The sequence below is a fragment of the Battus philenor genome, unplaced genomic scaffold (assembly GCF_028537555.1).
Source record: "Battus philenor isolate CCGP_79_NKW_IND1 unplaced genomic scaffold, ilBatPhil1.0.hap1 SCAF_25, whole genome shotgun sequence".
NCBI lineage: Eukaryota > Metazoa > Arthropoda > Insecta > Lepidoptera > Papilionidae > Battus > Battus philenor.
This window is the reverse complement of record NW_027181688.1, coordinates 8,010,146-8,035,914: the sequence shown is the minus strand read 5'-3', so window position 1 is coordinate 8,035,914 and position 25,769 is coordinate 8,010,146. Positions and strand designations below refer to the sequence as shown.

The 25,769-nt window shown below is 32.6% G+C and overlaps 2 protein-coding genes across 2 annotated transcripts in view; one reads left to right on the top strand and one right to left on the bottom strand.

Annotated features, from left to right (window-relative positions):
* Nucleotides 1-19,367: 19,367 nt before the first annotated feature.
* On the bottom strand, nucleotides 19,368-21,385 carry LOC137925001 (60S ribosome subunit biogenesis protein NIP7 homolog). The gene is made up of 3 exons (XM_068768429.1): nucleotides 21,257-21,385; nucleotides 20,882-21,174; nucleotides 19,368-19,583 (listed from the first exon to the last, which is right to left on the bottom strand). Exons 1-3 carry the CDS (start codon nucleotides 21,310-21,312, stop codon nucleotides 19,390-19,392), a joined length of 543 nt encoding a protein of 180 aa, XP_068624530.1. The 5' UTR covers nucleotides 21,313-21,385; the 3' UTR covers nucleotides 19,368-19,389.
* Nucleotides 21,386-22,027: 642 nt separating this feature from the next.
* LOC137925044 (calpain-A-like) overlaps nucleotides 22,028-25,769 on the top strand; it is a 67,494-nt gene continuing 63,752 nt past the window's right edge. Inside the window, exon 1 of the mRNA XM_068768482.1 lies at nucleotides 22,028-22,042. The gene's annotated coding sequence lies outside the window, so the exon portion shown is untranslated. The remainder of the gene's footprint in view (nucleotides 22,043-25,769) is intronic.

Sequence of the window (25,769 nt, the reverse complement as noted above, 5' to 3'; positions counted from 1 at the left end):
ACTTAACTTAATGTTTGATGTATACATTACTATATCAACCACGGTAATAAATCGATAAACCGTGTCCCACCCATATACAATAAAATTTATTAAGGTCTATACTTTTAATTTTAGATTTAATACCAAGAAAAGGAATAGTTATAATGTCCAGATCTCGTGGAACTTTATTATATGCATGCTGCCTAGCAGTTATTGAAAATAATAGATTGCGGAAAAGATTCATCGTATTTTAAATGAAAAGTCGTAACCAGCATTTTTTTCCAAATTTAAACTAAAATAATAACTATGGGTACCATTTTATTTAATATCTTTTTGTAGCTTGTGACATAATGCATTTGCACATTTTTTGAATGTGTATAGCAAATGACTTCTGATCAAAAAAGGCGACAAATAGTTTAGGCAGTCAGTAGCAAAGACATCGTCATCTCACAGCATAAATCTCTTAATTTTTGTCTAATGTCTAAGATGTGTATCGTTCAGCAGTACCATGGTGAAGGACCTTCTATTTATTTAAGCTATATTCGCCCAACTTCATGTTTTAATGACATTAGTTGTTCACAGTCAATACCCGAATCAATGGTTCTGCTCGGCGGTAAAGAAATATAATAAATAATGCTATTCCGATCCCTTCATGTACAAAGCATCACCTTATGATGAATTACCTGTTTTGTCATAGTCTGTCAAGACTGATCCATCTTCGACCACGACATTTTGCACATGTTTTTGAGGTAGGTGATCCGCTTTCATTCAATGATTACATCAAAAATATGAAAATAGTTCTTCTCGTTTCTTTCAAGTAACGAAACATCAAGCTTTTTTTATATCAAACTTCATTTAAATGAGTGAAAACTGTTTGGTTTGGTCAATTTTCAATACTTCAGCTACATCGTAACTACTAATATGCCGATCATGATCGACTTTTACAAAAATGACGAAGATTTTACCCATATCTAAGCGACCAGACGGAGGTGTATCTGTGCATATTTTACTCTAAAATTCCGTATGGTACGTAATATTTTAAATACAAATTAATGTAAATTAAATACAATGCTAGTGTTTCTAAATAAACTAAGTACCGTTTTGGAATATACTGCAATGAATACCCAGTTTGTTTATTGTAGTATGCATTAAATTTAAACACGGAATGAATTTTCATACTGAATTTAATTATGTTAATAGACTATGCTTTTCTTCGGAAATTCCGTAGCAGGTGCTACGAAAAATGTTAGGTTAGGAAAAAAAGTGAGTATAGAAAATTTCGTACGAAAATTTTCACCTTACCCGTACCATGTACTTAAATAATTCGAGACCGTCGTAAAACGATAGCATAAAAGCCCGCGTAAATAACAGGACGCGTTCGCTGACGCCGCTGCACGCCGCCATATTTAATGGTAGCTTACGTTGCTTCTTTTTTTTTTAATTTTACGCTATTTCCGCTTTGAACAACAGCTAGTTTATTTGTGACATCCCGTATGTAAAATACATATTCAATCCAACATTTAAAAGAAAAAAATATAGAGAAATTTTATTTCATATACAAAATGAAGTATACACTTTTAATGAATATGCTTTAATATACATTTTACACACAAAACCCATCACGGCTTGGAGATATGAAATCTTTAAAGTAAAGAAATTTAGATCATTTACTATTAATTAATATAGAGTAAACCGTAATTAAAAATTGCTTAAAAATAATTAATAAAATTTAAATAATATGGTGATAAATAGAGAATTAAAAAAATTCGTATTACTAATTGTAATTAATAATTTTTTATTATCTGTCCTGGCCTATAATATTCTATTAGAAAGAATAAATTAATATAGCTTGTTTGAAGCGTTAGTATATATCGATAGATGCACCATGGGTAGGCCCCCGACTAGATAGACTGAAGACATATTAAAGGTCTCAGGTAAGATCCTTCATGGAGGCGCCGTTTTGCAGCAGCTTTGAAATAAGCACTTCTTCTTTTCAGCCGACAGACGTCCACGGTAAAGCCTAAGCTACCCCTAAAGGTCACTTCGAAACCGGTCTTCGCTAAACTTCGAACGAACGAAGGAATGAACTAATGAATGAATAAATTATTAATATCTCATATCACTCTTTAATTTTATAGTGGATAACTTGAGGAATTTGATAAACGTAAGTAAAATTTGGATGACTAAAGGTAGCCTGTAAGTAATTACTACCACACACTTGTGTATTATAATGTTGGTACTTTTTAGTCGATGGAAGCCCACAGCAAGGCAAGATCTCCCCGAAAGATGACCACAATGACCTGTCTTGTGCTGCCTGTATCCAGCAGCTTCCCAAGATCTTACCTCTGTTGTCGGTTAACCTGGTAGGGCGTCTATCCAGGTCACGTCTACCGGCTCTTGATCAACACTCGAGAAACTTTCGGTCCAAATAGCCGTTGACTACATAAGCAATGTGCCCCGGCCCCTCTCACTTTAAACGAGTCATTCTTCTAGAGTGGTCTGGGTGTTTCTGCGAATTTCCTCATTTCTGACTAAATCTCCTATCAATACTCCAAGCAAACTTTATATGAAGATAACTAAATATTTATAGGTAATTGCATAAAGCATAATTATTTTTATGTATTTCTAACAAAATTATCTCTTTCTTTAACTTTTTATAATACGGACTATGTAATAGCTTTAAACTACGCAGGTCGTAGTTAATTTATGTAACACAGTTTTAAAATAACGCAAGTATTAGCAAACATTTGTATCTAGTAATCGTATTATTTCTAAATCCGAGTTGTGGTAGCCCAGCGATAGAGGATGGACTTACGATCGTAGGTCGTGGGTTCTATTCCAATAACACCATGTTAAATAATTTACACTTCGTGCATTAATTATATAACTTTTTTTATATTTCTAAGTTTGTAATCTCTTACTGCCTTTTGTTATTGTTTATCTAAAATAAAGTAAAATAAAATAAAAATAAATTTGCCTCTGCTTATAAACAAGTTTCCTGGGGATCGACAACAGTGTCCTCTGGGTACCATAATACCACACTCCGATCACCAATGCCTTCGACCAAGCGTGTCGATAATAGAATATCCTCCTGTAGATATCTTTGGAAAAGGGTTATGCCTTGCAGTGGGCCTCTACAGATTGAAACAGTGACGAGGAAGATATATGTTATGAATAAAAATGATTGTATTATTTATTATCTCAACGCACAGGGTTGTAATGGCTGGGTATATATTATTATGTATTACACTGAGCCGCTGATATATTGCTAAGAGAAGTCTGCTACTTTAAAGCTAAATATTGTTATGGAAGTGCTCATGTTTCCCGATGTTTTTGTCTTAAATTGATGTTCTCAGATAAGGTGTTGCGTGAGATATTAATAAAATTATAACGTGAATTTTATTTTCTTGCACATATATTGTTGTATGTAAATTCCAACCTAAAAATTAACCTTAAATTATTGTATAAAATAACATTTAAAAACACATAAAACATCAAAAATATTTAATGAGACATTTACCCTGTTACATTTAATAAAGCTTCTTTGTTAATTTGTTACGACACAAACGTTATCTCCATCTGAATTAAAAAGCTTTATGTAATCAACAACTCACCGACAAGCTTTTGTAATATGAAATCTTTTAACTTTTTTAACACTTACCTCACGTTACAATGTGACACATAATATTAACATTTACACAAAGCAAAATATTTTTATTGTCTCTTTGAATGTTATTGTATACCTAAAAACGTGGAAGCCTATTCAAATAACGGTACCATTTATATATTGTGACCCGTCGGACATTGTCCTGTCTTTGCTGTGAATAATCAATTAGAATCTTGACTAAAGAAAAAGTTTTGATACACAACATTGTTAGCCCAATACTTTTGTGCGTGAAAATTAATGTTGATGTTTTTCAATAGTCGTGTGACAAACATGGAATTTTTTGGTGTAGAGTGTCATTGCTGCCCAAATAGCATTTGCAGAATCTACAAAAAGGTTCGAGGTAGCAAACGTAGAAGGTGCCTAGTCGAAGACCTATTTTAAAGTAGCGAAGGTCGAAGGCTTTTCGATCGAAGGAGCCTCGGCTCGGGATTACTGTTCAGGCAACTACTTCACCCGGATTACCTCTTAAATCGCTTTGATTGACACACTATGAAACGATAAGGCTCAAAGGACACCTCGAGGATACCTCAGCTTATCTGTCACTCATCTATAAAACCCACCTATCATTCATACATAAGGGCGCCCAATAAATACTGTCCTGCCCTTGTGATCTATATTGCAAATGTTAACTGCACTGGAAATTAATTTTTTAAATACTACGAAGTATAAGGAAACATTTTTTTTTTATGATACCGGTACAGTTAATCTCAAGTTACGTCTTGACCAAAGGAAATAGATCCATATTTTTATATACAAAAACTTGAAAGAATACGTAAAAAAATATTTTTTATATCTGTAATTTACCTGTTTCTTATAATTATAGGTTTTCATTAATTTATGTGTTTAACTAAATGGACAATTATTTAAAGTAAACGCATAACGTTTAAAATTCAATAAGTAAAATCGAGTGATGATATTTAAAAAGAAAGCCGAATTAGAGAAAAAAGAAACATTACACAACAAAAATAACAACTGACCGTTTAAAAAAAAATTCCTCTAAGTATTCAAATATTGAACATCGTTCATAAGTCATTCGTTTTGTAAAGTAAGAATATTAAATACAGTATTATTTAACTCAGATATTCAAATAAAATAAAGAATGTTTGTACAATATTTCAGCTAAAATATTATTCACAAATTTCCTTGTCAAAGTAAATTACTAACAAAGTCCGGTCTATGAAAGCGTCAAAGTTAAGCTGTTTAGCAACCCTTAGTTGTGTGAATAAATAACGCTGCATCAGATGTGAGGTAAGGACGTTGGTCAATTATAATAAACCAACGCTCCACTCGAACTGAGGTCGGAAAGTTATTGTAATAAAACAAAAATAAACAAAGTTCATTTAAAGTAAAACTGTATAGTGTTTTAGATAATATAATATTACAACAACAAGGGATACTATATCAATTATATATCTAGGATATACATTTAAAAAAAAAACTTTTTAGTGAGCCATAATAGTTAAATATGTCATCTGAGAAATTGATAGAAAAAATAAATATTTTTTTTTCGTCTTCAGAACAAATGAATGTAAAAATAAAATGTTTTTTTTCTATAAACTGCTTCTTTTCAAACAACCATAAAATTGACTATTATATGAATCTTAAAAAATATGAAATTTCATTCTCAATAACATGGTAACTTTTGTTAATTTTTTGGTTATAGTTTTATATTTTTATCTCGAGAAAAACTTAAGATCGTAGGAATACGGTCGCTGAATATGTCCGCAAAACTGGTAACTGTGGCGATCTTTCAGGGAGGCATATGCCTTTCGGTGGACGACTATCAGAAAAGAACTAGAAGCTCAAAGAATTGCTTGTATGAAGAGAGAGTGGGCGGGCCACAGCACTCGTGCAGCTGGCGGCTCTTGGCCGTAACCACCTATGTCTCGACCACCAGACGTTAGACACTGCAATAGGTGGAATTATGACATACTTAAGTTAGGGAGAAATCACTGGATATGGGCAGTGTAAGATCAGTCATCGTAGCAATCTTTCAGAGAGGCTTGCGCCTTACAATACTTGCCGATATGATTATGATAACGATGACATATATTTAAATAAAACAAATACGTGTGTAATTAACATAAAACCTAGCATAAGAGATGAAAAGTTCAACGAAATTTATTATTAAAGGTCTTTTAAAATGTGTTTTATATATAGAACAAAGATGGGCAGAGTAGATATAAAAATAATTTATATTTGTTCTCGGCGACCTTAAATCTTAAAACCACCACTTCGCCTACAACTACGCATACAAAGTTAAATATAACAGAAGTCGTATAACAAAATTAATTAAAACTAATATAAGCAAACTTATAAAATTAAGCATTGTGATAATGTCGTATAAAATAACACTGAAACCATATTATAGTGTCGTAGTAAAAGATAAATGGAACTAATAGAAACGGAATTAGATTAGGCAGCTAATTCCCTGACGGTCGCCACTCCCGCGACGTCCTTCGACCAAGTTAGAGACGAACATGACATTGAATAACAAACGACCTTTATGAAATAACACAAAATATAAGAATACTACAGACGATAGACATTGGGGACGAAAGGTTCTCATGGGGCGACTACGAGCCTGGCATTCTCTGGATGCGGGCAGCACAGGACAGCATTTAAATGAATAGTTCGAAAATATACTCCGTGTTATTAAAAAGCCTTCTTCGTATAATAATATAACAGGGGCACCCTATAAAAAGATATCAATGAGCTTAATTTAAAAATAAGAAAGGAAATTACAGTGTAAAAACAATTGTTTAAAGACATGTAGATATTTGTTATTATTTTAATTAAATTATACGCTATATACGTTTAACTCAGTTATTTCATTACATTTCACATACATATATATATATATATATACATATATATATATATATATATATAAGTGTGTGTGTGTGTATGTATACATAGTATATTACGTACTGTAATAAGACATAGTTATATTGACATCGATTAATATTATTTATTATAAGTGTATGTAATTTAGCTCATTGGAAAATTATGTTTAGCTTATAATCCGAACAAATGCGAGCAAAGACACAAAAGATTAGTTTACACGGTGCATTACTTAAAAAAAAGTTATAAAATCAAATCATCGATGACGAGAAAAAATATAATAATTAAAGATGTAATAAGGATTCTGTCGGGGTTCTATGCCAGACGTTCTATTTTTTTACCTAACTTACGTGACCGTTCAAGTGATATTGCATATAATTTCGCATGCGTTCAATCTAAAACCTCTTTTAAGGTAGTGAAACTCGAGGACGCTCTGGGGAGCTTCTTCTCGGACAGCCACGACCACATAGATATATATATATACTTATATATATAAGTTGTTGCGAAAGCAATGTCCTAATGTGGACGTTCCTATAATTTTTACAAATAGCGACAAAAGACATTGTGCTTTTATATTTATGATAAATAGTATTCAATTAGCGATAAAATATATCTATCATACACATTTTTATATATAAATACACCCACATATATATATAATTTATTAAATATATATTTACAAAGCCAACTTTACCCAATTTGAGTGGACTTCTTGGTAGTTTAATTATTCTTGAATTATCTTTTTGAATATACTTCTTTGGCTGTACACCAAATTTGTGAACCAATCTGAACTGAGCATGAAACATATAGTTACCGATTATCATACATGCAGCCGGATGATTTGTCTCTATTAAGTTCTAACCTCAGTGAGGGATATCATTGCTAAGCCTTTTAACAACTCCAACTTGACGCAACTTTTGAACGACCAACTTATCTGAATGCCCGCAGAAGTGCGCTGACGAGATTTAATACAATATAAGTTATATCTTTGTTTAGTTTTGCTTACCATTTGATGAGGTATAATATTCTCTACCGCTGAAATACATAAATAAGATAACAAGACTGCAGTTGCCAGAATTCTACGTAAATTCTGATCCACTGTTTGCAACACGCTGAGTTCGGTATGAGTTTTCATTATTGCACGACCATCAGGGATCTGTTCTTACAATAGTACATATAATACTTCTATACGACATTATTGTAAGGTTGATCATTATGAGAACGTCTGGTATAAATACAATAAAATTTCACCTACAGTATTAAGTAACCAAGTTCTTGCATTAAGAGCATCAGTTTGCTAAAAAAGAACGTTTGAAGCTCTGTGACATTGGTAGGTAGTCGTTTTTATATTCAATATTTTTATTTAATGACACATTAATGCATGTTAAAAATTTTTAGGATGAATAAATTAAAAAAATTTCTGCGTATTTTTAAATTTTTGATAGTATTCACAAAACAGGACAGGGCAAAGTATTTTACAGTTTTTTTACAAGTAGCGACGAGTCCTTTTGCATAAATTACGATCGCTACAGCTGAAGGAACTAATTTAATTCTAATTATTAACTCTAAGAATAAATTGCAAATTAAACTTATATGCTAATTAATCTAACTGTCCACTTCGAAGTGTGGGGATGGAGTGTCTTCCTTATGACAATACTTCTGGTCAAGTAGCGCTGCATCAGAAGTTAACGCCTTGGTTTCCCTTACCTTGAATGTTTGCTTAAATTTTAAGGAGATTCCTTGTAAAACATCTGTAAATATACAACAAGTACAAACATAAAAGACAAACACAACGTATTTTCTACATTACACTAAGGTAAAAAAAAAAATTAATTTGTTTTGCAGGTTAAAAAAATTGATATCAGTGCTAGTGTCTTTAATGATATTATTGTATAGCCTACACGCGGCATGGGTAGATCTCTTATAATGTAGACCGACAATATAAAAAAAGTCGCGAAAAGATGCTAGATGCAGACAGCGCAAGACTGATCTTTGGGAGAGGCAGACGCCCAGCTGTGGACGTATATCTGTTGACGTGATAACGACCCACAAATCCTTGTTACAAGTGAAAGGATGTATTATTTTTACAAAATGTTTACTATTCGTTTACAAAGTGTTTAAGTTTCGTGTTTCTGTTTAATGAAAAACATATAGTTGTGGATCTACCATGACAGAAGCTATATAGCTACCGCACAACTGTTACTTTTGTATTAAAAATATTTGGAGAAGTGATCCGCAAATAACTCGTCGCCTTAAGAACATCCCTAGTTATTTTTAGTTGACGTATGTCAATATACAGGTTGATTGATTACAGGTGTAAAGGCTTTAAAAGGGTGGATGTATAATTTATTTGCTGTCAATTATTGAGAAGAAAATAATAAATTGTGTTATGATAATAAAGGGAGATAAATCGTTTTCAAAATTCGAACATAAAACATATTAATATTAATTATTGTTTACGTCACTGTGAACTTTGCACTATCAGAAATTAATATAATAGCCTTCTCTGTGTTATAAAACTTTTACCTCTATTAACTAACCAACCTTTATAGTAACTAGATTTTTTCTGACGCTTTTGTCTTAATGTACATAAGTGAAAAAATAAGTAATATAAAGTGTGAAATAAAATATCAATCAATACAAATACATTGAATATCGCAGCAGAGTATGCAAATGGTTTGATATTGCAATTCTAAAGCTGATGCAGTGCAATAAATGACTTGCACATGTGTTGGATTCGCTTCTGACTGTACTTGATTAAATTTAAACACAGCTGCGGTTTGACGTACATTTCTGTCACTGTCCAACACGCTACTCTCAACTCATTGTCTACACTTCCTTGGAGCGATCAACATATATCAATATAATATCAAACTAGCATCGATGGATGCAGCATTGCAAAGCAAATAATTTTTTTTCTATTAGTTATTATGTATATTTCTTTTTGATTTTCATATAAATTGTTAATATAATAATTTTCCTGTGTCTGTCCAATCACATAAAATGTTGATTATGTTATAACATCCCTGATGACTTCCAACACTAACCGAATTCAACGATCTCTGTGGTGGCATTATTACGTGTAGAAATACGAGTTTATATAATTTTAGGTCTTAATGTCTTATACACATACATATATCACGCAAGCACGCCGCAATAAACTCTCGCTCCGACGCGCCTATCTTTGTATAGTGGTTGTGTGTACAATAAATTAAAATACATATACTTATATAGATACAATCTTATATAATTCACACTATGTGCAAAAATTATATAGGATTGCCACTACTCACAGACAAGTTTCCAGAGACGGGCAGCAGCATCCTCTGCGTACTGTAATGCCGCACTGCGATCACTAACCAGCCTTCCAATTGGCACGTGGCAGTTATGGTATGGGTATACCCCCTAGGATATCTTTGGGGGACGCCTATACTTTAAAAGGGGCATATAAGAGACTAAACGACGACATTAATACTCGTAAAACTAACTGCAAAGTATGTTGAATGCTCACACATATAATTCAAGTGCAATGTAGAACATCGACATTGACCTAGTATTACCGATATTTTTTTCCAATTCAATAGTCATCACTATCAACTGGATATGGAATCCATAAACAATCGAAGGGCGCGCCTTCTTTCATTGCCTCATAAAACGGTAAACCCGCCGACGTCGCCCGCGAGATACGTAATAATACGTTCCGAACATAAACACGGGAGTACACTCGCTTATTACATTATCATCCAATATTTTTGAGTGAGTGAATTGGTTACGACAGCCTTCGGTCGAACAATACGATAATATAACTGTCACCATACGTCATAAACGTGGAGGACGCTACATTGTTTTTTTGGCATTTCATTTTCCAATGTGATCAATTATAAAGATTCGCACCCCTCCACTGGATAGATTGACGACATAGTCAAGGGCGTGGGAAGTCACTGGAAACGATCAGCGTAAGGCCATTATTGATGGCGACTTTTGTGGGAGACAGTGCAGTGAACGGTTATTGGCTAACATGGTGATAATGATGATGAAACTGGGCATTTTTTTGTAGCTACACTTAACTTTAGAATACTTCGTCTTATAAATTTTTTTATGCTACTGTGCTTCTGTTAATCTTCAAAATCATTGTTCTACGCCAGAGCACTGTGTGAACCTTCACTAATACTCTGACCTATATCGTATCATCATTACACAAAGTGGTATGATAATCGGTTTTTTAGAACACATTTTTTTGGTGTCGCAACTAATCAACTAATTCAATGACCTATGTCTAAGCACTTTTTGAACTTCGACAAACTTATACAACATTATCTTGTATGGTTATGTACATATTAACCGGCTTAGATGAAGACATTATGTATTTCTTGGCGCTACAGCTAATTTTCAAATCCGTAACCTTAACAAATACACTTAACTATATATCGTCACTCATATAATGCTCTACATCGTAGCATCAGCTACAAATGCGTAGCAACTGCGAATAAATATGCAAATAACTTAACATTTCCACGGTAAAACCCTTTAATAACTTCAGTTAATTTAAAAGTTTCATAATACAACTTAATAAACGCCTCCAAAAGTAATTACGGTGCGATGTTCGCGGCGCAGAGTTTAATATAAATCTCAGAGAGACGGGTTCATCTGAAAAGCAGTGATCGAGAGATAAATTTCCACAAAGATTAACATAAAACCAGTTATGTTCGTTAACTTACGCAAAGACAGAATACTGAACTAATTCTTACTAATAAACCAACGCTTTTAATATCTTTAGGTTACACATCTAATCAGTAATAGATTTTTTGTTTGCTGTCTTTATATATTTTTTTTACATAATGCATGCTAGATTTGTGGTAAACATTGTTTTGTGCAGTATTTTCAATGTTAACTCGAAATTCCTTTTTGTGTTGTCTAGTTTGGACGCATTAAAAATGCAAATTAAAATTTTAATTAAATCTTTATTTAATAAACGAAGGATTACATCTATTATTGTCGCCAAGTTGAGTCTACCAACTGTTCACATGATAAATATTTCAGAAAAATGAAGAACTGAGTAGGACAACAGATTCAAAAAAATAATGTTCAATTATAAATTTCACAAACATTGAAATTGCCTGGAGGCGAATACATTATTCCCTAGGCGTGCGATTTTTATCATTCATTTACAATGTAACCATTAACACACAAAAGACAATTTTATTTTTAAATCTAACAATAGAAGTTATCTGAACGTTATCTGTGATTCGCTAAGAGGATGAAGTCGAAGTATTTTTCTTCAAACCCTCTTATTTTGTGTCTGAAATTGTTTTTAGTACTACTAAATAAGCAGACAGATAAAAATCTGAAACATCAATACTTTCCATTCCATTTCCATCATTGCTTTGTCTTTCCCCTTCATATGATAAAAGTACCAACAGTCCGGAAAAATATTTCCAATCTGCCTTATGCTGATGACACACTCCTGACAATCAAAGAAGATACAATCCTCCGAGAAGGGCAATCACTCAAAAGATAAAGAATCAATAAATCTCGGCAAAACGTTAATTATTAAGTTTTTTTACCAGCTTAGAAAACAATAAAAACTTTGTATATGTTTAAACATTTATTGCCTTTATACATTTTGGACATTCAAATATTTTCTGCGAGATAAGAAACACTACGCAATTTGGTGCAGAGTTTTGTATTTCAATTTGCGAATGTTTAGCTTTACATATACACGGACATCAAAGACATTGCAATTATAATAAACCATATGTGCTGTTTATTAGAATACATCAGCCGCCATCTTTGTTTTGTCTTAATAATATCAGATAACTAAAGTGTTCTAAAATCAAATTACTATAAGAATCAAATTTAAAGCATCAATAGTTTTATTTAATACAATATTATTGCGTTCCCAGCCATTATCTTTGAAACTTTTATGACGAAGATTGAATAAAATAATCATAAAAATATCATGTTTGTCTCGGTTTTATATTGCCATTATTACCATTGTGACTAAACGACTAATTTAGTGATAACTTTATGACGTTATAAAAGCGGGTGAGACGATAGCTTGTACTTAATGCAGTAATATTTTGATATGGCAACATAGGATGGGTAATGAAAAAAATAAGATTGCCTTCTCTTTAATACATGACTTACATTTAATATGTTCATTTATTTATTCGTATCATCAAATAATAATCTACCATCATCATTTCAGTCACAGAATTTTTATTGCTGTACATAGGCCTTCTCTATAAATTTTTAATAAGACCGATAAGAAGCCACCTGCACACAAGGTCTTTTGTTCTAGGCTGCGCTTACCAATTTATAGTTTCTACTTTAGAACTTTAAGGCCCCAGAGTAAATAAACAAACACAAAGTTATGTACATCAGTAAACTATTATTAAAATGTTCCTAAGATATAGAAATATAGACAATAATTAAAAATAAGTAATATATATACTTTACCGTTTCATTAGGTAGAGTTGCTAAATTTGAATAGGCACTAAAGCCTTAACCGTGTTAACAGTGATGGCTTATGGCAGTGAAACGTAAAGACTACGTTTCACTTCGGATCTCGTTGGCAAGCTCAATCACTTGACGTGCCATAGAGAAGGCTGTACTCGAGATATATTTACGATATCAAATCAGAATTGAGGGGATCCTATTATGAACAAATGTATCCGTCATAGAGAGAACTAAACTCAGGATATTTCTACGAGATGAACAAAGGTATCCGACATTGAGGCTAGACTCAGGATCCCTCTAGGAGATCGAAATAAGAGTGAGAAGATTCATTTTCGAACGAATGTATCCGACAGACAGAACTACACTAAGGATATCGCTACGAGATCGAATTAAGAATGAGAAGATCTATATACGAACGAAAGTATCCGACAGAAAGAACTATTTAGGACACCTCTAGGAGATCGAATTAAAAATGAAAAGATCATATATGAACGAATGTATCGAACATAGAGGCGGCTATACTCAGGATACCCCTAGGAAATCGAAATAAGAGTGAGAAGATTCGTTTTCGAACGAATGTATCTGACAGAGAGAGCTACACTCAGGATATCTCTACGAGATCGAATTAAGATTAAGAAGATTTATATACAAACGAAAGTATCAGACAGAAAGAACTATTTAGGATACCTCTAGGAGTACAAATTAAGGATGAAAAGATCCGTATACAAACGCATGTATCCGACATAGTCCAGGGAATATGGAAGTGGCACAGAGCAAGTCATATTTCTATGCCTTAAAGTTCTAAAGTGGAGACCACGGACCGGCAAGCGCAGCGTGGGAGCTCCACCCAAAGGTGGACAGACAACAGAAGACGCTTGATGCAGGCTACTTCCATCCTATCGGAAAAAAAGAGGGGAGGCTTACACCCAGTATTAACCCGCTGAAATAATGATGATATAGCCAGCGTGTCCAGAAAACTTAAACCGGGAGTTTTTTATGTTAGCCACATTTCTCATTAAATTAGTCCTGTACAATATGAAAATGGACAGGTTTTAGTATCCATGTCCCAACCCTACTTAATCTTTGTTAGCAATGTACCAAATATTTTACTATCAAAATACAAAATAAAGAAGAGATAAAGTGAATAACTTAAGTATTTATATCAACGGCTATAATTTGTAGATAAAGTCAGTCGTTAAAATTAATTAATCATTCAGAACTCTCCAGATGTCATTTGTAAAACGAGACAGGGAATTATACTAAAATTTAATTAAAGAAAGTAATTTTCTTATACTTTTTCCTAGTTGAGTACTGTTGGCCGGAGAGCCTTGTTCGTGAAAGTTGATGCAAGCTTTTTTACCAAGTATTTGTGGGTGACGTCACTAAGGCTTATCCACGAACCGCCCATAACCCTCGTGGACAAGTGTCTCAATTTTTTTTATGTGGCCCCCGCTATTGGAGGCCTTTCGTACCCCTAATTTGTTGGGATCAGGGTCTTTGTTTACAAATAAGTTTTTCAAAATTTTATCTTTATTCTTTACTCTCTTTCATACTTCTCAATTTCTTTTATTCTAACCTTTTTTCCCTCACAATATCTTTCTTTTTGTTCTTTCATTCCTTCTTGCTTTCATCGCCTTCCGTCTATCATCTTATTACTCTTAGGTGGCTAGGTACATTATTTATTCTTTATTTTATTACTTATCCTATTTTTTATATCACAGTTTCCTTTTTTGAGTTTTACTTTTTTAATACATAGCTACACTTACTTGAATATTCTATTATTATTTGACTAGTTCCAGTATTTGTGCAGTTAATTTCATATTTGCTACCTGTTTGTCTTTTCTGTTTTATTCCTTTTAACAATATTACTCACCACCCTAAGAGCAAAAATGTCTCAATCGTGTCGTCTTCCTTTCATCATTATCTTCATCGTCTCACCTACTGAAAATTCTTCTTAAAAATTTCCTATAGGATCGGGCAATCATAAGACAGCAAGACTTACGGATTCACGACATCCGTATACGGTTGAAATTCCTTTCACCCCTACTTAACGTATTGTGCGACCAGCCATCGAGTGGAACAGCCTTCCAGCGTCGTTTTTTCTAGAAATAATAACGTGGAAGTTTTCAAGATGAATGAACAGATTTCGTCTGAGCAAGCATGTGCCATCGCAGATCTCGTCATCGCTTAAAATCAAACGAGACAGGTAAAATACTTCGTCTTAAAAGGATAAAATAAAAAGTTTTTTTTTAAATATATTCAGTATCTAAAAAATAAATCCTTATTTCCCCACTCCATAACTTAAAAACTTTACCGATTTCATTCACATTATTTTAAATCTAATATCCGTTAATTTTCTAAAACTTTGTGAAAGGTTCTTATGGAAATAAAACACAATTTCCATTAAGGCTTGCATTTCTTTGTTTTTGTATCACCAATCTTGGAAATCCATGTTTTTCATATGTACAATTAAGTAACGCCTGATTCCATTAAATATGTACAATTGTATGTCGTCTGTTACCATATTGGCAAATCATCCACAATGTATATTAATGCTCTAGAAAATAAAAATAATAATAAAGTGTATTAAAAAGCATTACACAACACGTTATATTTTTAAACAACTTTTTTAAATTTAAATAAGACCTAAATTGATGACAAACTGTTAAGAGACATGATCACTTACGATGGCCCTCATATGAAGACTCAAGTTCAGGAACGAGATACGCAGAAGAGCCAAAACAGCGATTGTTCGAATTTTGACAATTGCTCGTCTGAATCGGCAGCGGGCGGGATAAATCGCTCGTGCAAGGATCTTGTGTGATTACCACAAGCAGGTGGACGCAGGTAGACGTCCCCCACCATGTGCACTGATGACATAATTAAGGTCGCGGGAAGTCGCTGGATGCGAGCAGCACAGGACTGGTCATCGTACGATCTTTGGGGGAGGCCTACGTCTTGCAGTGGTCGTCCATCGGCTGGAAGGAAGGAAGGGAGGCCTAAAATTATTATTAAAACTAAGACTGGACAACATCTATTGAGACATAATCTATGATCTCTGAAAATTATCATTATAGTTATCACCCGCATCAACAAATAAGCCTTTTGTATACGTTTCCACTAGAACCTGCTGGAAGCGACCTGCATCTACTGTCTTCCGACGACGTTGACAAGATGATCTATCCACCTCGTGCACTTCGGTGCACTTGTCGATCAATGATTTCCTTTCCAAAATCTTGCCAATCGCAGCGGCAGGCGATATGTGTTTCTTTCGTTCCTCTGACGGTAAAAAATTTACAACTTCTCAATAAATGCGTTTTAATTTTTTTAACTGGACAATACTCCCACGTCCTTACCTCTGCAGTATCTCTGAATCGGTGATCTCTGAATGTATTTTCTACATTTTTCATATCGTAACTCTAAAATGTAACCAAAATACAACACAGCTATCACACGCCACGAAATACTTTATAGCGTTATAAACCATTCGGAATGGACGTACGGGCCATAACGGTAATAAAGTAAGACAAAACACGGAAATTGTACAGTTACACAAGTTCCGCGGTTAATCTTTTTTACTAACCTCTGTAATCCAGGGGTGATAAAATTCGGACCATCCGATATATTCTTATTTATATTTATTCTTCCGATTAAGCTTTGCTTTACTCGGTGTTTAGTACTAATCGGTGTAACAACTCCTGAAGATGCCCCGTGGAGGGGTGAAACACGTGTTGAGTGAATTTACGGTGGCGGTTGTGTAGTTGGCATTGTCTGTCGCATGCGCATTTACGAGCGGGCTGGCGGGCGGTGCGCTTTCATGCACGACAACCACTGCATGTGCGGAAGTGGTTAGATATTGGTCCTTTCTTATTAATGATGATTATTTCTTCCATGATACGGCAAATAGATAGACATGTATCTAAACATTTTTAGGTGTCGAGAACTTTAGGAGTAGAGTGTGAACTCCGTCCTGAATGAAAAAAATCTTATAATTGTTCCATACGGAATACTTATAATGACAAAATTACAACTATTTATACACCCACGGGAAAAATGAAAAACAATTTCGACAATCGCGCGGTATGTAAAAAACACGGTGTAGCCATGTTTATTAACGCAGTTCCCTGTTATAGCTACTCGTAGATACTCTGTTGCGGCGGCTTTCTTGATGGCTAGTCGACAACAACACGGATATTCTCATTTAGCTTAAACCATGCCGTCAGTAGAAGCTCACGTATTAACAACTGTGCTATTATATGTAGCTTCAAGTATAGCAGCAGCAATCTAAACAGTATAATTGTAAAATACAAAGTTAATACATACTTAATAACCAAATAATAGACACAAATTGTATCACCAATTAAGTGTTCTTATAATGGAGTTACTAAGATAACTGTGTCTGTTAATTTTTTATAAATCCATTGTTTATGTGTTAATATTATTCTTTTATACTGTTCAACAATGTTCATAAGCTTATGTACAGATAATATAACAATTCATTGATGATGAATATACGGTTTTGGAAATCTTTTCTGGAATTATTGGAATCTAACTCCGTACCTATTTGTTTCGATAATAGAATTACATAGTTTACTAATCTATTTATAGTATATAATTATAATTAATATAAATGTCCATTAATATAATTTAGTATCAAAGAGGTCTTTGCGACCAATCCTATAAGCATCCCTGTATAAGACCATTTCACATTGTTTACCGTTTCTATGGGAAACATTATTTTAATCGAGCTTACAAATCTAGGAGCACTTAAGCGAGCAACTATTTATGTGACAAATCTTTTTGTTTTCCTGTTTATACTTTACTCCTATACCTTAAGCAATCTCCGGCACTTTATTTACTCTTTTTCAAAGATTTATAGCAAGATCGACTTTTATAAAATGTTTTATGTAAAAATATAAATGGTTTAGATGTGTAATTGCCATGTAATTTATAACTGCTGATCCTTCATATTTTATCTCTTAATTTCCGTCCGACCATCGTCAGCAGCTTAATTGTACCAGGACTTTAACTCAAGTGCAGCGTGACTTGCAACTCTGTATGATAGCATTAACAATGTTCCATATGGCTATGCATATGCAGTGTTTACTTCACACGACAATCTTTTATTTCCATTAGAATAGAGAACCGCACTCGTCTACTAAAATTTAGAGAAGTATATTATCAAATTTAAAAAATAATTATTCTTTATAATAGATCTGTTAAATTTGTATTTTTTGGCACTCTGTGTTTGGCACTAATCGGTGTAACATAACTCCTAAAGATACCCTGTGGAGGGGTGTTGAGTAATTTAACGGTGGTAGTTGTGTAATTCGCATTGTTTGCCTCATGCGCATTTATCAGCGGACAAGCGGGCGGTGCACTTTGTTGCACGACTACGACTACATCTGCGGAAGTGGCTAAATACTGGTCCTTTTCTTAAATTTGTATTTATCACGAATTAAAAAGTTTCTTTAGCCCTGCAGCTTAAAACAATTTAGCTTATAATAAAAGCGTCACCTAGCGGAAAACCTAAAAACTATTATGATATTAAAATGTAATCTATAATTTAACGCCATCTGTACTTCTAAGCGTGAAATACATTCAATACTTTAATAATGATTTTAAAAATTGGTAATAATTAAGTCATATTTTAATTTAAAAATCCAATACTCAAGCGTCGTCTAACCTATGTATTTACTTTACACACTTTTATAGGAAAGTAAAAATATTCTATATAAAGGTAGAGGCTGAACTGGTAGCGTGTGTGACGGTTGTATCTAATTAATACTGGTATACAACTTGTGTACACATTATTGAAACATTTCATGCATACAGAATCGATACATGACATCTGTTATATACCGATATTAATAGTCTTGCTTTATAAAATCAGTACAAAATGTTTGACCCTCTGACTTAGGATTAACTCTTATAGACATCAAAATTAATAAACTATTCAATGTGAAAATATACTGAACATAATACATATTTTATTTTGTATAGTTTGAGCTCGTGACAAAACCTGATACACATGTTAAAAGTATTTAAATCTTAAGGCATAATAATAAATTGCCAACATCCAAAATTCTCCAGGAGTATTAATATGATGATAATTAATTATCTTTAAAATTTAAATAATAAACACAATCAAAATTCTAACATGGAAAAACCACATCTAGTCTAAATGTGACAGAGAGACATTGCAACCAGAAATATTGGCTTATACTAAATTTCAAATAATAATTTTTTCAATCCTTTATTACAGCCAATTTGTCTTAATACAAGTAAAAAACATATAAGTTATAGATACAGTGTATAATATTGTTATATTGGAATATGTACATTTTATCTTTGGTTTTATTGCTTATGGACTGCAAGGATCATAAATGAAGCAATTTTAAGAAAATAAAAGATGATATAATTTAATAACTATTTTATTTCTATATTAAAGTGTCCTCCGATCTTATGTATTCACCTATATCAGCTTGGTGGAATGCTATAGTGGCTAGTGGATCAGCATGCCTGCACTCTGCAGTTGTTCTGGATGTTACTCCAAAACCGATAGGAATGTCTGACATTGTGTTTATGACAACTCCTTGATGCTTCGGTGTATTTTCTGTTATTCTACCTAAGCCTGAAATGAATAGATAGAGACCATAAATATGTGTAAACTAATTAAAATGATTGTCTCTAATCACAGATCTTTCAATATGCTACTTTTATTATTATAAAAAATTTTAAATTAATAATACATCATCAACATTAATTTGACAGAAATTGTCTAATGTATTCTGCAATTTATTTTAATTCATAAGAAACAACATATCTTGGCATGGTATATATTTTGATTATCAGTCCAAGCCAAGCTTCTTTCTTGGAACCCTTTCAATCCAGTTCATCCAGAGTGTTCGAGTAGACAACTTATAAGTTTGTCCAACCAACAAGTTGAACCAAGGCTCCTAAGAGAACCCCTAAGGATTGATGATTGATTTTGTTATTTAAATATTTCCGTCTACATTATTCCTAATATTCTGTTTGCATAGTGTTACCAAACTTATACATTGCTATTCCAAACCTTAATAATTTTTGTATTTTAAATATTTTTAATGATTTGAATTCTATAAATCATTAATTAGATTTAGAACTATGATTAATGAATGAATGGATCAAATGAAATGTTGATGATGGAATGCTGTGTACAGTTAAAGTGTTTGCTTGATTTATGACATTTTTGTTTTTCATTTTTTCATTCTATTCAAATTTCTAGTTTCATACAGGATGACTAAAATTTATAAATAAATTAGTTATAGGGATAAAAGCTTTAGAGAGGTAAATGTGAAGCCTTATGCAAAATCAATGATTTCAGAAGTAATAGATATTGTAATGATAATATAGTCAAAATTATTTTCAAAACTAGGATTATATTAAAATGAATTAAAGTTTACGGTCTGTTATCTGGAGACTTTATACTGTTAGAAGTTATTGGTCTATTACATTCCAATAGCAATTCCCCTAGAGCCGAACCCAGAACTGACACTGTAACTGTTTTATGTCCATAATTGTTGTGTTTCTTGGAAGGAATGTCAGATGTTTACATAGTCTTCCAGACAGCTTATTCGGCTAAAGGAAATCTGGGATATAAGTATCATTTCTTGCTTAGCTTTATTTCTGCAATAAGCTGTCTGCTGATTTTATAACCAGATATAAAACAAATAGTTATACAACTTGTTTACTGCTTTACATTTCAAGACAGTTAAATAACACATAGACTTTAATGCCAAATAAAATTTAGCTACATATAATATTTTAAAAAATGGAAAAGTTTTTAAGGGTGGTTGTTATTGGTATAAAAGAGTACATTTTTATAAATTAATGTCACATAACCTATGCGTTTCTTTTCACGTTATTAACAAATAACAAAAGTTTACTCACCACTCTTTATAACATGATGTCCATATAGAAACTGTTGTTCTGCAGATGGCTTGACCCAAATCTTATAAGGAGCATATGGAGCTATGTATGTCAATGCAGTGATATGCAACCTGAATTTATTCGTTTTAGTGAATTTTCCGAAACATGTACCGGCTGACACCAAATGCTCTGGCTTTACTGTTTGGGCTAATTGTAAAAGGCGCTCTGATATATAATATACACGATCCTTTTTCTCTCTAAAGCAGTACGTGCCATCAGGCCTGTCTATCAATAACTTTACATTTACGCCGATACTGTAATGATAATCAGAATATTAACTTAAATTCATAAGAAAAAACTTTTTTTTGTTATAAATACAATGGTATTTATACTTACTACTTGGTTAATTTTTCGAAGAGAATACGGGTCCGGTCTTCTGATAGAACTTTCATTTTATTTAGCAATATTCTTTAATACATAAATAAAAACACGTGCTAACCTAAGTTGTCTGTTATGTCAAAGTGTCAAAAGCCTTAAATGTTGTGACAGTAGGTATGAAAGATATCGTTCAAAAATAAGTGAGATTAAACATGTACCAAGCAAACGTAGTGTTTAAAGAAAAATTATTTGATGCCGACGTCACACTATTAATAAATTCGTTCATTATTTTAACAACATTATAAAAAATTCCTAAAATGAACCAATTAGTCAAAGCTACTTTGTTTTAATAACCTTTTTTACAAACATTGTGATTGATTAATAAAAAAACCGATTATATATCAGATAATAATTATCAGGTTGTAGAACCTAAAACTTCATTGTAGACAGAATTAAATACAAAAGAGATATTTATTACTCAATAAGTTTTAAAAATTAACAATTAAAGAATTCAATGAGTATTCTGCTAATGAAAATAAAAAACCAGGAATAATATATAATATAGTACGGATCCCGGAGCAGCGATAAAGACTTATATTAACCGACTGATAAAAAAACATGCGTAATAAACAGATACATTATAAATTAAAGTGAATAAATCAAACAATGTGATATTGTAAAACACATAATGTATTTCTGAACGATGACGTGAAACTGAATGTGCGCCAACAGGTGAACGAACGAATCTTTGCCAATTCATTCCATGTTCACTCATTTAGTCTCATTCAACTTCTTGAATTGTGGGTAAGTTCTCTTTACGTTATCCACTTAACTTTCGCTGCTTTTTCGAATTTTATATTGATCGTATATTTTAAATTAAATGTAAATTATTATCGTACAATATATTTTATGTAAGAAGTTTTCAACTTTTACATTTAGTTATTTGTAGACTAATTAGATTTTTAACATCTGTTTACTTTGTGACCCTGAAATAGAATGAACCACGTGACAATAACAAAACATTTGTGTGCAAAAACCTAACAGCTTAGAAATTTAATTTCTTTGTGAATTAATAATTACATGATTTTCCTTCAATTATTATAAAAGCAAGCAAATGTACTTTTCATAAATTAAATTTTAAATTGAAAATGCTTGGAATCATATTACTCCAGCGTATAATTTCAAATATCACGGTTTTCCGATAAGTTACTTAATCATTTTCCTTGTTTTATTTTCTACGTCAAAGTTTTTCTGAGTCATATGTGAATCGTTCAACGCGGGAGAGAATAATTTGGACTTGTAAAATGAAGTGATAATGTAACTATTAAGAAGCAATCATTTGTTAATTGAAACAGTTTTTTTTTATTTTGTCGAAGGTTAAACGTTACGTTAAAAGCGTAAAGTTAATTAGTTTTAAATCGTTACTAATATAAAACAGTAACGAAAAGCACATGTGTATATGTTAGTGTTACTAATATACAGTAGTAATTTAAAAAGATGTAATAAAAAAATTAGGCTCAGTAGAATCTCATGATTGTATAAAACATCCAAAAATAAATATTCGCCAATAAAATCTTCTTTGTTTTTTAATTATATATAATATTATTTTTGTCTATACATTATATTGTAAACATAGTATTAAAAAGCATTGTATATTTTTTTACTTTAAAAAATATTTAAGTTCTTATTAGTAATTTTAAGAAACAGTATACGTTTAAAATATCCAAAAAAAATTCTGTTTCTATTTATTTCTTTGTTATTTCTAACTTTAGACAAGCAATTCTTAGAGCTACTCAGTGACTTTGATTCTTCTGTGAACTTCCTAATTTCTGACTCGCTCTCGCGGCATAGCTCCGAGTGTAGCCCTCTCCATTGCTCTCTAGATGACATAAAGCTTTTGTATAATTTTGTGTAAATTTAAGAATCTTCAATCAGCTTAGTCATTGATTATAAGACGATACGAAGTTCACCAGGTTCGAAATATAGATTAAATAAACCACTATTATATGAATCAACTCCGTAATCCCTCAATATTGTCTGTTGATTCGAAACCACTTATAGCGTCCGTACAAACGGGATCCACTTGAATCGATATGAAAAATGCCTGTTGAGTGATAGCCCATTTTTTCCTTGTTCGTAAATCCCTGTTGGAGATACTCTTCCGTTGAGGGGACAATGAAAGGATTATGTTGAAATTCTACCAGCTAAAGCTTCACGGTCTTTTTTCCGCATCAGACGCAAAGATCCTGATTACGGCGGTTGCAGGATGGCGCAGTGTAACCTCTTTCGACATCCTAAAATCGGCTTTAGATCTTAGTACAAATTTGGTGTAATAAAAAAACACAAACACAAAGAAAACATACTCACGCATGTACACGGACATTATTACGTTCGGTACAATCGCTCCTAACTCTAATATAGATTAAGATTTACACTTCCCTCTAACCTACTAAAAAAAAACCTGCGTCAAGTGTCACATTTGACATAAGTTTTTTTTTTCATTTATCATTTCGTGGTTTTCGGAGTCCGACCAAGCTGTAAAAGAGAGGCTAGCTCTTTCTGGCTCTCAACACTAAACTAATATAGCCTAGAGTAAAGAATGTCTAGCAGTAGAGCACTGAGACTTGCGACTCTAGGTCGCGGGTTTGATTCATGTCATCATTTTGATTCATAGTATACAATCTTATATAATTCACACTTTGTACATTAATTACATTGGATTGCCACTGTCCACAAACAAGTTTCTTGAGGATAGAAAAAAGCGTCCTTTGCGTACCATAATTCCACACTGCAATCGCCAACCCGTCTGCCAAGCGTGACGATTATGTTATATCAAAGCATGTTTTTATTTAAAAAAAATGTATGCGTATTTTTTATTAGTTTAGCCTTTTTATCTATTTTGATTAGGTTAATAATTATAATTATGTAATGTGCAGTAAATACATTATTACTATTTTAAATATCGAATGTATTTGCGCAAGTCGATGTTCCCGAGGGAGCCTACAAACTTACTGAAATAAATACAGGCATTCGCTGAGCAAGAAGTAAATCGGTGACCTTCCATTACAAGGAAAAAGATTAAACTTCCAATAGCTGTGACGGTTGGGTGAGCAGAGGACAGTCTGCCATTAAACTAATCAGTTTTTCAATTATCACTTTTAAAGACAATGTTTTCCTCGTAAAACTTAATAAATAATGTTAACGTTTGTAATGTTTATGCTAGTCAGCAGTTTTAATAATAGCAATACATGCTATTTACAATTAGTTACATAATTACAAATCGTATCTCTATAACTAATTCGTAATGAATTATTTTAAATCACGTGAGAAAATTGGGTCAAATTTTAAAACCACACATTAGACACTGTTATAATAGTCTGCTATTTGCAAGAGCTCACGTCTGCTGTTAGCGTTAATAGATGCTATTTAATTGTAATAATAGACTAAAGTATATTATAAGTATACAGCTACTTCAAAAAGTAATAAATGCATATCCATCACTCTTTAGTGATAAGTACTTGCTTATGGAGTTGTTTTATTTGATCATAAGACTACAAAAACCACACAGTGGTGATGATTATGGTTTTTAAAACCAAATATATCGTCACGGTCAACCTAAGTTCTCCTTTGTGAACAGGAATAATTTTTCAGGCATTTTTTTTTTGTTACCGAAACCGCTGAATCGCGCTTTAAAAAAGCGCTGCGAAGTAGGGGCCGCGGAAAAATTGGCATGAGAACCACCGCGAGCTTTGACGACGAACTGATGGATGTTGAGTGGCCGATACTTCCCCCTCGTCTTGCTCCTCGTATACCTAAGGCGCGGTACGGCGGTTTGGGTAGCATTTTATGACGCTTTAATATTGTACGATTACAGTGGTTGTAAAAATATTGCAGAAGAGGCACTTTTATGAAAACAGTTTATTTTTTGGAATAGGCTTTTTAAATATTTTTTTTATAAATTTTTATTTTAATTTTTTAACATGTCTGTAATCTGTAGCATGTCTGAAATATGTAAAACCATTTTCTTTTTCGAATAAAATCTTACAAATATTCGCCAAACAAGTTTCATCATGCACAAATCAAGTAAATTCACAAATATTTTGTTTTTTTTTGACAAGTAATATAACTATGAAAAGCCAGTGGTAGCGTATATTTTTGGCAGCCGCATTGCCGAAACATGGAGGCCAAAACCTGTACAGACAAGACTAAATCCACATATTATTTACATAAAAGCAATCCTCATGATAAACCGATAAATTTGATTTAGAATGGTCATTACATATATCCAAGTATATTCACGTGTAGTCAGCAAACCTTTAAATTTATATATATGTACATGTACGTCTTAAGAGCGACTTTACCGATTTCATTCACATTATTTATGAGTTTCTTAATGCTCTCCAGAAAGTTCATATGGTATAAAAATTAAATATGTGACTTAAATTCTTAAATTTAATGACTAATGAAACTGCATATTTCACAGTTCGTTTTGAACTTCGTGCGTTTTACACTTCACGCGCCACAAATTGTA